General features: G+C 43.2%; 1 protein-coding gene across 1 annotated transcript in view; it reads left to right on the top strand.

The window, feature by feature from the left end:
* Positions 1–30: 30 nt before the first annotated feature.
* PNPT1 (polyribonucleotide nucleotidyltransferase 1) overlaps positions 31–15,276 on the top strand; it is a 49,944-nt gene continuing 34,698 nt past the window's right edge. The window contains exons 1-7 of the mRNA XM_006122141.5: positions 31–230; positions 2,498–2,558; positions 2,851–2,925; positions 4,077–4,182; positions 8,790–8,839; positions 10,491–10,554; positions 10,638–10,685. Coding sequence (XP_006122203.2) covers positions 31–230; positions 2,498–2,558; positions 2,851–2,925; positions 4,077–4,182; positions 8,790–8,839; positions 10,491–10,554; positions 10,638–10,685 — 604 coding nt within the window. The remainder of the gene's footprint in view (positions 231–2,497; positions 2,559–2,850; positions 2,926–4,076; positions 4,183–8,789; positions 8,840–10,490; positions 10,555–10,637; positions 10,686–15,276) is intronic.

Below are 15,276 nucleotides of genomic sequence, written 5' to 3'. Positions count from 1 at the left end.
GTGCGGCTGCCGGGCCGTGACCCTGGTGTCATGGCCGCCTGCATGCGGTGCCAGGTCTGCGGTCGGGCTAGGCTCAGGGAGCTGGTCGCCGCCGCCAGCTCCCGCCCGCTGCCCGGCACCATGAAGCGCTGGCTGGGGCTGGGCGCCCGGCTGGGGCAGGTGGCCCAGGCCCGAGGGCTGCAGGGCGGCGCCGAGGCTTACAAGGCGGTGTCGGTGGAGGTGGGGAGCAGGTAACGAGGGGACTGCTGGGGGGGAAACCGTCCGCCCCGGGATCTCGTTTCCCCTCCACCGGCCTCGGACCGTGTCCTTCGCCTCTGAATCCCGGTGGCTTGGGCAAGACCTGTCCTGTATCCCAGCTTCAGTACAGATCTCTGGCCTCCCACTCCCCATCCCCGCCCCCCACGCCCTGCTAGAGCCATCTGCCCCTCGCTGCTCTGCCCCCTCACAAAACAATTCCTCCTGCAGGTGTTCTCCGCGCCTCACTTCTTCCGCTCCTCCCCACTCCCATTGCTTGTCACTTTTTTCTTTCTCTGACTCTACAGTGGCTTTCCGTCAGGCTGTGCCCCCTTGATCTCTGCTCCCCAGTGCCCGTTCGTGCCCAGTATCTGCTGAGAAGTGTGTGTTAGGAGGCGGGAGGGCCTGTGTAGCTTTGCCTCAGCCATCCCTTTTCCACCCTATAACATCCTAATGTGCAGCTAGTGGAGCTAAAGATAGACAATAATTGCTAAACTTGTTTAAAATCTACTGGCCTCCTGTTCTTTTTATTTTTATGTTTCTTGCATACAACTGATGTGCTGCTTCTCAGTAGCCCTTGCAATATATTGTTCTGGTGATAAAGTGATCTGAAATGAAAGTCCTCCCATCACAATGGCTAAGGTTGCCCATGTCATGGTGAAACTGGTGTTAAGTTGTGTTGGTATTTTATAAAGTAGAAAGATATTAATACTTTATCCTTAAATGGCTTGTGTATCTCACAAACAGTCATCCATATGTGGCTTCTTCCTGCAGTTTAAAGCATAGTGGCTGCCTCCCTTTCCCTTCATTTTGATGGCTTTTATTAATACATTTTAACAAAGGAGTTTGAAAGACTAGGGACCCGATTCCAGGTCCACAGGAATAAGTGGAAAAACTCCAGTTAACTTCACTGGGTACTAAATCAGGTTCCAATCAGCTGAAGTAAATAAGGAAATTGAATGTCATTTAAACTTTATCAGTAAGCGCTCGTGTACATAGTTGCCAAAGAATGGGCATATTTGTGTGTATTCATATAAAATGTGTATATCAGAGCCTCCACTGCACTTTTTCTATTAACATACTGCCTACTGTGACTGAGAAAAAGTGTGTCTGGGGGATGTAAACGTGGGGGGTGTAAATGTGTGGTTTTTTTTCCTTGCATACATACACCCTCTCATTTTGTGATGATCTTTATTTAATACATTCAGCCTTGAGACTAATGAAAGCCAATAATAGGCTTCTTAAAACTCTAAAGTGTAGGAGGGATTGGCTGGCTTCCAGTAGCAGACAGAAAAGTGACGGTCAACTTGCTGGCTGCATGCAGTCCGTTTTGGAAATCTGATTATGGGCCACAAGATATATTGCTAACACTGACGTTCTGCGGCTCCCAGTTGTCATTGTTCTCTGTTCCCTACCAGCGGTGGTGTCTGCAAATAGTGTCAGCAAAATGTCATGCAGCCCACAATCAGATTACCCTCATGGGCCAGAGATTGTCCACCATTTACTGATACAGAGCCTTTCACCTCTCAATCACTGGTTCAAATCTAGTCAAATTCAGTACCGACAGAGTTATTACTGCCTGGCTCTTACATTGCAGATGTGAAACCTGGATGCCACATGACTTACTACCTGATGCAGAAGGCAATTACAGTAGAGAATACAGGATGGAATTAGTTTGGAATTTAAGGATTCATCTACACTACTATGCATTTGGGCAGAGGGTGGGAGGAATAGCATGCACGTCAAAATGTTGTGCTGTGATTCCCGCATATGGATATAAAGACATTAATATAAAAGGTGTCTACTTCAAGCAAATGTTGCCTGCTTCAAACAGAATTACATTACTGCTAACTAGAAACTTTTTAGTTCATTCTCTTAGCATCCATGCGGGAGAGTTATAGCACATCACTTGAGTATGCACTGTTATTCATTCTCTTCCTACCTCTTCTCCTCTCCTCCATTGTTCATACTACAAGGCGCTGTAGACATTGCCTACATTTTTCTTTCATCTTAGAAAGTGGTCATTTCTGGAACCAAGACAAATTGCTGATCATTATGGCAGCTTGTATTCTTATTTTCTATTCTGTTGATTCAGATTTCAAGTATCCAGACTTATCAAAGCAAGTTTCTCTCATGAATAGTAAATATAATCAATATTTTCTAAAATATGAAACATAAAATATAAACATATTTATAGTTGAATAGGGAGGTATTGGTAAACTGGCCCTCATTTGTCACTAATGGCAGATATCCTCTTTAACAGAAATTTGAAAATTTCCTCAGGAAAACTGGCCAGATTTGCTGATGGATGTGCTGTAGTGGAGGTAAATATCTATGCAAACTCAAAATGTGTATGTTAACTTAGATAAATGTACTGTTTTTTGTTGAGATGTCTCAGCCAGTTGCATGGCAATAGGAGTCTGTCTGAATCCACAGTCGGCTACTGCATGGAAAACACTTTTTGCAAGGTTTTCAGAAGCCTCACCAGTGCACCGTGAATTTGTGTATTTCTCTTCACTTGAAAAATTCTCTGCTGAGAAGTGAAAATAAACGATACATTTATGAAAATTTATGAAAATATCTTTCCTAAAACTAATTTAACTGTTTTTAATCAAGTTAGGTGATACGTCAGTGATGGTCACAGCAGTCAGTAAAACAAAGCCTTCTCCATCTCAGTTCATGCCTTTGGTGGTAAGTATTAATTGTAATTATGCAAACACAAATTGATAATGATAAATAATAGTAGAGAAGTGGAACTTGAGTCCTCAGATATTTCAGTTGCGTTTTAATGTAAATTGTTCTGTCTCTGTGGCTATCTGAAGTAGAATAGCTATTAAATTCAGATGTATTACCATCTGACCTTCTTATAGGAGTGCAGGTTGGAACTCCTTGGTCCAGTACTGTTGGGACCTGAGTGGTCCCGAACCAGGGAATTTGCTGGACCAGGGGAGGTCAATGCTCCCTTACTAGCTGCCCCACTCCTGAGCTTCCAAGGCTGGGGCTCTCACCCTGATGCTGTCCCCACTGCTGCCAGGGTTCCCCGGACCACCCAGCCACTGACAGCCCCGCTCAGAATTCTTCCATCCAGTTACTGCTGGGGATTCCCCAGGGTTCCTGGGCCAAGACTTCCCTGTTGGCACCTGGTTCCACTGCTGTCGGGTGTTCTCTGAAGCCGTCTGGCCAACCCAGCCCCACTGCCTCTAGGGATTGGGTTCTCCAGCTGGGGCTTCACAGTCCCGCCTGCCCCCGATGATGCCAGGGAGTTTCCTGGCCAGGGCCACCCATCCCGCTACCTCCGGGGGTTCTCTAGCCACCCCCCCCCCCCCACTGCCACCAGGGATTTCCTGAGTTCCCTGGCCCAGATAAAGCTGGGGAGTTCCCTGCTGGGGCTATCTGGCTGCCCCTGACCCCACTGCAGGGGCCAGTCCTGCTCTTGCTAGGGGTCCTCCAGGGTTGTGCAGCCCAGGGCCGGCTGGCTGCTGCTCCAGTGAGTTCCCCAGCCAGGGCAGGAGCGCCTCTCTGCCTGGCTTGGCTGACACCAGAGTTCCCTGGCCAGGGTGGGGGCTCCCCGATAGTGGCCTGGTCCCGCTAATTTTGGGGGTTCTACAGCTGGGCTGGGGCTCCCCAGTTGCCACCTGACCCAGCTAGGGCTCCCCAGCCCTGTATTCTCCAGCTGGCTCCTGCCCACATCTCTGGGGCAGTTTGTCTAGCAAAATCCATGACCCTGCTGGACCACGGATGTTGCCAGACCAGAGAGTCCCAGATTAGGGAGGTTCAGCCTGTACTTTAATAAAGAACAGTAATTATAGTTTTGTTTACGAATCCTTGTTTTGTTCTATAAGGTTGACTATCGCCAAAAAGCTGCTGCAGCAGGAAGGATTCCTACAAACTACCTCAGAAGAGAGCTTGGTTCCACTGATAAAGAGATTCTCACAAGCAGAGTAATAGGTAGGACGAAGACTGAAAAGACAGTGTCCAGCACTTTCTTTTTGTTGTTTGTAATATATACACTGAAAGATTGAAAAAAGAGGGCTATCTGTAACCATTGCTTTCAGTGAATATTGCCTCTGTAGCAGTTTTGGGAGAATAGTATGCCTTAAAGAGCTGCTAAGTTCAGAACCATTTATCCTTTGGGGCTCCATGCACATTCTTTATATGAAAGCCCAAAATATCTAAAAGCTTGTGAGATTTCTCATTTGCTATTGAGATTGTAATTTCTTGTGCCTCAGCCTAGAGAGACATCATCTCCTGGAGCTAATTTTGTCAGGAGGGATGGAAAAAGAGACAACCAAATAGTTTTCTGAAGAAATAGGGAGAAAAGGAGACAGATCGTTTGGCCTAAATCAAGATGGGGAATCTAAGGCCCAGGGGTTGGATGTGGCCCCCAGCTTGCCTAGATCCGGCCCCCAAGACTTGAAGCTCCCCCCAGCATTGGGGAACCTGCACCGGTGCTCCAGTCTCCATGGGGCTGGAGCACACAAAATCTACTAGCCTGGGCCCCCCCAGGCTCTGGTGTGCAAGAAAAATGTGGACAGTGTCTTTCGCCATTTAATTCAGGAGCAACCCTGAGTCGGTGAGGGTTTGGTTTGATTGGTTGGGTTTTTTTGCTTCTCACTTGTGTGCGGCCCCTGACTGATTTTTTTTCTGTAGCTCAGTGGCCCCCAACCCAAAAAAGGTTCCGTTGACGGAGCCATGTAGATTTGTTTGTTTGGCAAAGTCAAATGAAGCCGCGATTTAAATGATCGCGGCTTCATTTAAATTTACGTGGCTGCCGCGCTGAGCCAACAAACAGCTAATCAGCTGTTTGACCGCTCAGCGCGCTAGTCTGGACACTCCCCCGTCGACATCAAAGTCCTTTGTCGGCAGCCCCGGTAAACCTCATCCCACGAGGAATAACGGGGCTGCCGACAAAAGGCTTTGCTGTTGGCAGGGGAGCGTCCAGACTAGCACGCTGAGCAGACAAACAGCTGATCAGCTGTTTGTTGGCTCAGCACGGCAGCCATGTAAATTTAAATGAAGCCGCGATCATTTAAATCGCGGCTTCATTTGACTTTGCCTATGTGTCTAATCTACATGCCTCTGCCGACAGAGGCATGTAGTCTAGACACAGCCTTAATGTATCCTCCTTTCTCATTGTCTGAAAAATCGTATCCAAGATGCCCAAAACTTGTCTCATGAATGAGATGATGGAAGCGTATGGCTCAATGTTTGTTAAAACTACGCGGGATCCCAGCTATAAGTCGCCCTGGTATACAACCATTTCACACTAAAGTTGTTGCCGTTTGTAGGAGCTGATGCATTGTAAGTCGTCTGATTCCCCTCTATAAGTCGTGCAAAACACTCCCTCCAATTTGCTTAAATGGAAGTCAGCCGTGGGAAAAAAATTCCCCACTTAAGTTGTTTTGGTGTAAGTCCAAGTTTTTTGGAATGTATCTTGGGCTTATAGGGAGGACCCCCTGTAGCAGGACTTACTCTTAAGAAGGGATAGGATTGTAAACAGTAAGCTCTAGTCACTATGCAGAGGTATATTAATAAATCAGACTGAAAAATCAATTTAAAAAAAATACAACACTTGCATAATAACTTCACTATTGAGTTGTGTTGCTTTTCATTACATGTCATCATACTAGAAGCTCTCTGAAGCTAGGACTTGACCTTTGTTTATGTCTGTAAAGCATCCAACACATTTATACTGCTACTAATAAATACTCATATTTTCAAAATGTGTTCTTTTCAGCAGCAGATAATTAGTGAGCTCCTTATGCATCCATCCTTCAAAAGTCAGTTTGGACATAATTACTGATTGTTAGTGTTTTCAAGGCCCTTTGAGATTCATGCTCTTAAATAGGAATTTTCAGAGGAAGTTCTAACTGGATAAAAATGGCAGTTTTTCATATTGATGTTTTAGTGACTTTTTTTTAAAAAACTTCATTATTACTGGATTGGGTCCTTGATGGAGTTTCTGGAATAAGATTTACTTTATGCTGAGCCTAAAACAACAGAGCAAGGCTATTGTAGGGTTTTTTCTTTATGAACACTTTATCTTTCTTGGTTAGTTTAAAAAAATGAAAAGATAGGCTAGTTCAGGGTTTCTCAACCTTTTTTTTATAAAGTACCCCCCTTTTTAAAAAAAAAATGTATAAGTACCCCTTTAAAAAAAATTAGAAGTACCCACAATTTCCAGGCACACACATTTTTTTATCATTGCAACACATTTGTTTAAACAACTTAATCGTAGCTGGGAGGGCAATGACATTTTTGGGTGTAAAAAATAAAAAAAAATAGTAAAGTGCTGTAAAACTTAAAACAAAAATTCAGTTTTCTCCAAATTTCAGTTGTGTTAACATACCCCCCCAGACTTTTCTCGAGTACCCTTATGGGTATTCGTACCACTGATTGAGAAACACTGGTCTAATTGACACTTGCAATATAACCATTTTTAGGCAGGTAAGTTTGGTGGTTTTCTGAGTCCTTGCTCAAAACCGATTCCAGTTAGATGTACATGTGCTGCATGCACAGTAATCAGAAAGTTTTTCCCTTAGTAGCACCCACTGGGTCAGTTGTGGAACCTTCTGGAATGGAGCATCCATCATACTCAACATATGACTCTGCACCTCTTTAGATCCTTCTTACTACCAGTGATAGTCATTGGAACTGCGGTGGCTTGTTTAGCAAGTTCTTTTCTTGTTTCCCTAGCCTTTCATTTAATTGTAGTCTTAGTATTGGTTTTAGTTATAGTTAATTAGCATTTAGTTGTTGTGAGTGTGCGTTTCCCCTCTACCCCAACTGCTAATTTCCCCTCGGAAACTTGGGGTATGCCTGAGTCCCAAAGGTTCAAACACTGCAAGTCCTGCAATAAGCTCATGCCAATGGGCATCTCCCATGACACTTGTTTGAAGCATATGGAGGAGGTGCACATCCACTTGCTTTCCCCTCTGTCAGAGTAGGTGGCAAGAAGGAAGTGAGAAGGCCCCCCAATTGAGAGGGTCATATATTGAGCACCATGGAGGCAGCACTGCAGGAGTGCTCCAAAGTTGACCCAACAGGTCCTGCTAGGGGAAGAAACTTTGATGCCAGTGCTTGTGGTGCACATACACCTAGCAGGAATGATATGGGCAACACATTTTAAACAGTAACAAGAAGAGGAGTAACTTTTTTCTAATTTGTAATGTTATCATTTAAACCACCAACATTTATGTATTATTTTATGTAAGGGGAAGCTTAACTGTGTAAAAAGGTTATTACAGGCAGTCCCCGAGTTCAGTTACGAATGGGGCTTTTCTCGCCCCGGAGCACGCGGGCAGCGGGACAACCCAGACGCGCCGCGGCTGTCCCGCTGCCCGCGTCCTACGAGGCTTTGCTCCCCGTCTCTGTGGTCTTCTGGTCTCCAGCAGACCAGGGAAATGGGGAGCAAAGCCGCGGAGCACGCGGGCAGCGGGACCGTGGTGCGTCTTGGTTCGCTGCCCGCATCTCCCTGGTCTGCTGGTGGGGGGGGGGGGCGCAGCTAGTGTGCCCCCACCCCCCCCCAGCAGACCAGGCTTTTCTCCTGATGCCTATGGTAGAGCTGATTTGGGGACACCTGGGGCACTCTGGGCACTACTGGACCAACCCGACAGCACCCTAGCTGCTCTGCCCCAGGCGTCCCCAAGTCAGCCTTTGCTGAAACTGACCAGCGCTGACTACAGGAAGCCTGAGGCAGAGTTGCTCTGCCCCGGGCTTCCTGGAGTCAGCCGCTGATCAGTTTCAGCAGCAGCTGACTTTGGGACGCCTGAGGTTCTTAAGTTGAATCTGTATGTAAGAACTGGCGTCCAGATTCAGCCCGTTGAAACTGATCAGCGGCTGATTCCAGGAAGCCCGGGGCAGAGCAACTCTGCCTCAGGCTTCCTGTAGTCAGCCGCTGGTCAGTTTCAGCAGCGGCTGAATCTGGATGCCAGTTTCGACTTACAAACAGATTCAACTTAGGGACTGTAGGTTTGTTCCTAGCTTGTACGTAACCCAGGGACTGCCTGTACTAACTCTGACTTGGAGCTCAGGAATTGCAGAGTAGATCAGACCTCTGACACATTGTTTGGTTTCCTGTTCTTGTGAGTGGTAGTTAACATGTACTTCAGAGGAAGACATTAGAATCCCCATACTGGACAACTGTGAAATAACTTGCTCACAGAGGAGGTTTCTTACTAATTCCCACTGCTTAGTGGCTGTCGTATATCTTGAAGCATGAAGAATAATGTTCCTGATATTTTTATCTTGTCTAATGTGACAGTGAATATTCTCATCTCATAATTTTTAAATGGTGCTCAGGTCTTAGTCTAGATATCTTTTGGCAGAGTTCCACAAGTTAATTAGGCTTTGTGTTTGTAAAAGTTTCAAATGTGTTGGCTGGTAATTTTTGGGGAGTATTTTCCTCTTATAATAAAAAAGAAAAGCGTTAAAGATTGCTCAAATTATATCTTTGTCTCTTGGTACTGCATATATGTCTGTCATTCATCTCCACTCACTCTGCTATAAACAGTCGTAATCTTAATCTTTCCATGTATGAATGTTTTTTTTTACAGATCGATCCATTAGGCCACTCTTCCCAGCAGGTTATTATTATGATACCCAGGTGGGTCCATTAATTTTAATGGTAGTCACAGTTCTATGGGAGTCAAAAGAAAGCTGTTTGGGCAAGCTTCCAAAATGGGTTCATTTTTTTCAAAATAGTGTTACCTGTTGGTACAGTTGAAGAATTAACAGTAGCATCCTTTAATATTTCAAGAAGTAGTATTGCTTAACACAGGCCAATTACTCATTACTACAAGAAAGCTATTTTTTTAACTGGTCTGACTTCAGACTCACTCTCTCAAAGAAATGAGTGAGATTTATTCCTGGGATAAAGTAATTTAACTAACTAGGAGATGTCATTCTTGCTCAGTGACATTTTAGATGAAACTATGATTAATGCTTATGTTGCATGTCAAATAGAATAGGCTAGTGAATGACCTTAAAAATAGTGTCCCAAAAGATTTTCATTGCAAGTCCATACTACCATTTTCTGTTGTAGAAGGTGAGGAAAAAAAGCTCATATGTTGTTTATTTGTGCAACAAAATAAAAAATAATCCTTAAACCCCAAAAATCTATCCATGTATTTCTTGTCAATATTTTAAGGTTGTCTCATTATGCAATTTTCTTTCTCACATTTGTTACTTCTTATTAAGGATGTCAATGAGTAGTTGACTAGATGATTAACCAATAAGCCTAGGTTTATTGGTTAATCTAGGCAACTACTCGGATTCACCTCCCCAAACTGCTGCCTCTGTATCAGAGGCAGTGGGGGGGGAGGTGGCTTAAAGCTGGTTGCCCCCATCACTGGCACTGTGGTGCCGCCTCCTCTCCTCACTGCCTCTATCAGAGTCAGCAGTGCGGGGGGTGGGGCAGGTACAGGGGAGGCTGCTGCGAAGCAGCTTCTGCCCATAGCAAACCAGGGCCTGCAATGGGACAGAGGCTACTTCGCGGCAGCAGCCTCTGCTCATGGAGGTCCCACGCTTGCCACTGACAAAGGCTGTTCCACATCCTGTGGAGAAGCCTCTGTGCGAGGCTAGTCTGGGCCTGCTGGCGACAGAGGCTGGTTCCTGCCTACAGTCCAGGCCTCAATGAATAAGAGTCTGCTTCACGGCAGCCTCCCTCAACAGCCTCTGTCTGCAGGGAGCTCAGATTCCCTGCAGACAGGGGCTGCTTCCACCCTGTGCTGCTGCCTCTGTATCAGAGGCAGAAGCCTGGGGCAGCAGGCTACTGGCCCACAAGGGGAGCTAGTTTTTAAACTGGCTATCCTTGCAGACCAGCTCCTTCCTGGCACCCCATAGAGTGGCAGGGGGCTCCCCAGGAGTGGAGCCGAAGGGTGCTGGCTGCTGGCCCTGCCCCCTGGGACTATAGAAGTCGACTAACCACTAAGAATTTATGCGGTTAGTCAACTATTCTATTATCTGCTATCCCTACCTCTTAGAGTAATCTCATTATTAATATTTCTGAAATATATGTTATAGGTAAAGATAACTTCGTAACATTGTAAGAGCCTGTGTTTGCTCCTAATTTGGTGATTCTTGGTGTTGAATATCATTTTTCTCCATCAGCTCGTTGATTTATGTAGTTGAACATTTTTTCTCTTTATATGAGTTCATATAATTTTTAGGTTATTGTATATGTTGTTTCTTGCAAGTGTTTTGGTTTAAAAAAAATATAGCTTAAAATTCTTCCATTGTCTTTTATATTATACCAGATCATTTGTAATCTTTTAGCAGTAGATGGTGTTAATCAGCCTGACGTTTTGGCAATTAATGGAGGTAAAAATTTTAAATACTTGGTACACTTTTTTTTAATGTTTGTATTTATGTAATCATTTAAAATATATATCTTATAATTTTAGCATCTGCAGCACTTGCGTTATCAGATATCCCGTGGAACGGTCCTATTGGTAAGTAAAGTATTTTAGAATAAGAAATAACTACATCAAGGAAACAGTGCAATAGTAAAGCCACAGTTGAAAAAAAATTACAATGACCCTGCCAATTAAATATCTAGAGACACAAAGTGGGTAAGGTAATATATTTCATTGGACCAAATTCTGTAGGTGAGAGAGACAAGCTTTTGAACTTTTAGACCCGAAGAAGAACTCTGTACACTCAGAAGCTTGTCTCTCTCACCAACAGAAATTGATCCAATAAAAAGCTGCTACTCACCCATCTTGTTTCTCGAGTACAACAATACTTCATATAACTTGAAATCTAGTCATTTTAAGATTAAAGGTAGTTTTAGGTAGTAAATGTGTCCCAGATTCCGCAGTCAATTTATATGGTTTTAACTATGTTTGGGGTTTTTTTCTTCTTTAGTGCTATGTCAAGATCCACACAAACAGGGAGAACTGATTATATAGAGCAAATAGTGAAACTATACAAAAAGTTGTAAATATACAAACTAAAGCTGAAAAAGAGAGACTATATTCATCCTGATCTTGTGTAGTTTTAACAATAGTAACCACAGAACTACAGACAGATGTGTGATCAGCGAAATAATGTCCATGAACGTTGAGTAGTTATTACAGAAGTTTAAACAAAATTGTAATAGTATTGCAACAACTATCTGAAAACCAAGGCATAGTGCTCAGGTCAGATTTTTTGTAATTCTTTATCTGCAAAGTTACATTAATGACCAGTAAATTACCTTCTAATTTTCATATTCGGAGGAAATATCCCCATGACTATGAAGTATATGGAAAAATCATAGAGTTCATGATTCTAAAGCTGGGGTCTCCAACCTTTTTGAGCATGAGATCACTTTTTGAGTTTCAGTGCAATCTAAGATTTACCTCAACCCAAATACCCTTGCCCCACCTCCTTCCCGCCCCTTCTCGGAAGTCTCACCCCTACTCACTTCATCTTCCCTCCCCCATCCTCACTCACTTTCCCCAGGCTGGGGCAAAGGAGCTGTGCAGAAGTGGTGGGGAGGAGCAGCTGAAGTGCTGACACTTGATACTCTTGGCCAAACCAGTCAGGATCACTTGTCAGAGACTCCAAGATCTATCGGTAGATCCCAATCGACTGGTTGGTGACCACTGTTATAAGAAATGGTAGACGAGAGAACAGCAAAATAGAGAGAGTGGATTTCAGAAATGCAGATTTTAGTAAACTCAGCTGGTAGCTAAGGTCCCATGGGAAGCAAGACTAAGAGGAAAAACAACTGAAGACAGTTGGTAGTTTTTCAAAGGGACACAAAAGTAAACTATACCACCGAGTAGGAAAGGAAGAAAATATGGTAACAGACCACCTTAGCTTACCCAGGAGATTTTACGTGATCTAAAAATCAAAAAGGAGTGTATAAAAAGTGGAAACTAGGACAAATTACAAAGGATGACTAAAAGCAAACAACGCAAATATGCAGGGGCAAGAATAGAAAGGCAAAAGCACAAAATGAGCTCAACCTAGCTGGAGACATAAGAGGTAACAAGAAGACATTCTACAAATATATTAAAAGCAAGAAGACAACCATGGGCAAGGTAGGCCTATTGCTCAGTGAAGAGGGAGAAACAATAACAGGAAACCTGGAAATGGCAGAGGTGCTTAACAATTTCTTTGTTTCGGTTTTTGTCAAGAAGATTGATGGTGCCTAACATAGTGAATACTAGTGGAAATGGGGTAAGTTTAGAAGTTAAAATAAAAAAAGAATGTTAAAAATTACTTAGAAATGTTAGATGTCTGCAAGTCACCAGGGCCTGATGAAATGCATCCTAGAACACTCAAGGAGCTGATAGAAGAGGTATCTGAGCCTTTAGCTATCATCTTTGAAAAGTCATAGAAGTCAGGAGAGATACCAGAAAACTGGAAAATGGCAAATACAGTGCCCATCTATAAAAAGGGAAATAAGAACAACCCAGAAAACTAGAGACCAGTCAGTTTCACTTCTGTGCCAGGGAAGATAATGGAGTAAATAATTATCTGCAAACATCTGGAAGATAATTAGGTGATAGGTAACAGCCAGCATGGATTTGTAAAGAACAAATCATATCGACCAATCAGATAGCTTTCTTTGTTAGGATATCAAGCCTTGTATATAAGGGAGAGGCAGTGGATATGGTATACTTAGACTTTAGTAAAGCATTTGGTACGGTCTCACATGACCTTCTTTTCAATAAACTAGGGAAATACAACCTAGATAAGGCTACTATAAGGTGAGTGCATAACTGGCGGGGTAGCTGTATTCAGACAAGAATCAGAGGGGAGCCGTGTTAGTCTGAAACTGCATAAACAACAAGAAGTCCTGTGGCACCTTATAGACTAACAGATTTATTGGAGCATAAGCTTTCATGGGCAAAGGCATAAGCCTCTGACAAAGTGGGTTTTTGCCCACGAAAGCTTATGCACCAATAAATCTGTTAGTCTATAAGGTGCCACAGGACTTCTCGCTGTTCTCAGAGACTAGTTATTAACGGTTCACCATCACACTGGAAGTGTAGGGGTCTGTTTTGGGACTGGTTCTGTTCAATATCTTCATTAGAGACTTAGATATTGGCATAGAGAGTAAGATTATTAAGTTTGCAGCTGATACCAAGTTGGGAGGGGTTGCAAGTGCTTTAGAGGTCAGGGTCATAATTCAAAATGATCTGGACAAACTGGAGAAATAGTCTGAGGTAAATAGGTTGAAGTTTAATAAAGAAAAATGCAAAGTACTCAACTTAGGAACAATCTGTTTCACACATACAGAATGGGAAGCGACTGTCTAACGAGTACTGCAGAAAGACATCTAAGGGTCATAGTGGACAAGCTACATATGAGTCAACAGTGTAACATTGCAAAAAAAAAGAAAATGTGATTTAGGGATGCATTAACAAGAGTGTTGTAAGGAAAAAACAAGAAGTCATTCTTCTGCTCTACTCTATGCTGATTAGGCCTCAGTTTGAGTATTGTGTCCAGTTCTGGGCACCACATTTCAAGAAAGATGTGGAGAAATTAGAGAAGGTCCAGAGAAGAGCAACAAAAATGACTAAAGGTCTAGCAAATATGACCTCTGAGGGAAAACTGAAAGAATTGGGATTGTTTAATTTAAAAGAGACACAACTGAGAGGGGACATGATAGAAGTTTTCAAGTATCTAAAAGGGATTTACAAGGAGGAGGGAGAAAAATTGTTCTCTTTGGCTTTTGATCATAGGGCAAGAAGCAATGGGCTTAAATTGCAGCAAGGGAGGTTTAGGTTGGACAGTAGGAAAAATTCCAGTCAGGGTGGTTAAACCCTGGAATAAATTGCATAGGGAGGCTGTAGTCTCTCCATCACTGGAGATACTTAAGAGCTGGTTGGATAGACATTTATCAGGGATGATCTAGATCAGTGTTTCTCAACCAGTGGTATAAGTACCCTTAAGGGTACTTGGGAGAAGTCCGGGGGGTACATCAACACAACTGAAATTTGGAGAAAACTGAATTTTTGTTTTAAGTTTTACAGAGTTTTATTATTTTTTTACTTTTTACACCCAAAATTTTCATTGCCTGCCCAGCTATGATTAAGTTGTTTAAACAAATGTGTTGCAACAGTAGAAAAAAAAATTGTGTGTCTGAAAACTGTAGGTACTGGGGGTACTTAAAAAAAAAAGTGTGGAGGGGTGCTTTATAAAAAAAAAAGATTGAGAAACACTGATCTAGATGGTGTTTGGTCCAGACATGAGTGCAGGGGCCTGGACTTGATCTCTCGAGGCCCTTAAGTTGTAGTATTCTATGATATTTCGCAACAAGTTTTTGTACTTCTATGAAAGCTTCTTCTCCTGTATAACTATTTCAGTTTACATACCCCAAGCATTTTTTTAGTTTATTGGCAATATTAAAACATTCTCTGGAAGGATTTGGATGGGGAGGGCAGACATGCCATAACCATTTATTATTTTATTCAAAGGAATAATCTTTAGTTTTGCAGCATTTCCAGTAAATTGCAGGAAATATTCATTCACCAGGCAAGTCTTACTGTTTTCAAACTGGTTAGTACAGCTGCACCCCGAGTCGTGAACGGTCGAGTTACGACCATTTGCACTTACGGCCAAAGCTCCCATGGAGCAGTCGTAAAGGCGGTCCCCGAGTTACAAACGCGACCCGCGCTTACACGCGACCGAGCTGTTCGTAAGTCAATGGGGTCCGAGTTACGAACGGATCGAGTTACGGCGAAGTGTTTGGTCCATAACTCATTCGTAATTCGGAGAGAGGCTGTATCCTTTTCCCTTCAGTCTAACATTTCTAGACACTAAAATGTTATTTAACTGGAGTAAAGGTTGGTAGAATGTATAAGTGATTTAAAGATTTTATAAAGCTTAAATAATTAGACACTTACAAAATTCTGCATTGACATGAAAGTTTAACTCTAGCTTAATGGAGGTTATTGCCTGGAATCTCTTTTAGTTTTCCAGATTTTTTAAATACTTATCCCTGAAGGGGCCCTGTGTAGAAAAGTGCAGTATTTGGGCTTTTGTTTTCTGGACCACCCCTTCTCTTCCAACTTTTACTCAGTGTTAACTGGGGCTCTTTTGGCA

The sequence above is a fragment of the Pelodiscus sinensis genome, chromosome 3 (genome assembly GCF_052426305.1).
Source record: "Pelodiscus sinensis isolate ZL-2025 chromosome 3, ASM5242630v1, whole genome shotgun sequence".
NCBI classification, from domain to species: Eukaryota; Metazoa; Chordata; order Testudines; family Trionychidae; genus Pelodiscus; species Pelodiscus sinensis.
This window is presented reverse-complemented; position numbering and strand designations above follow the sequence as displayed.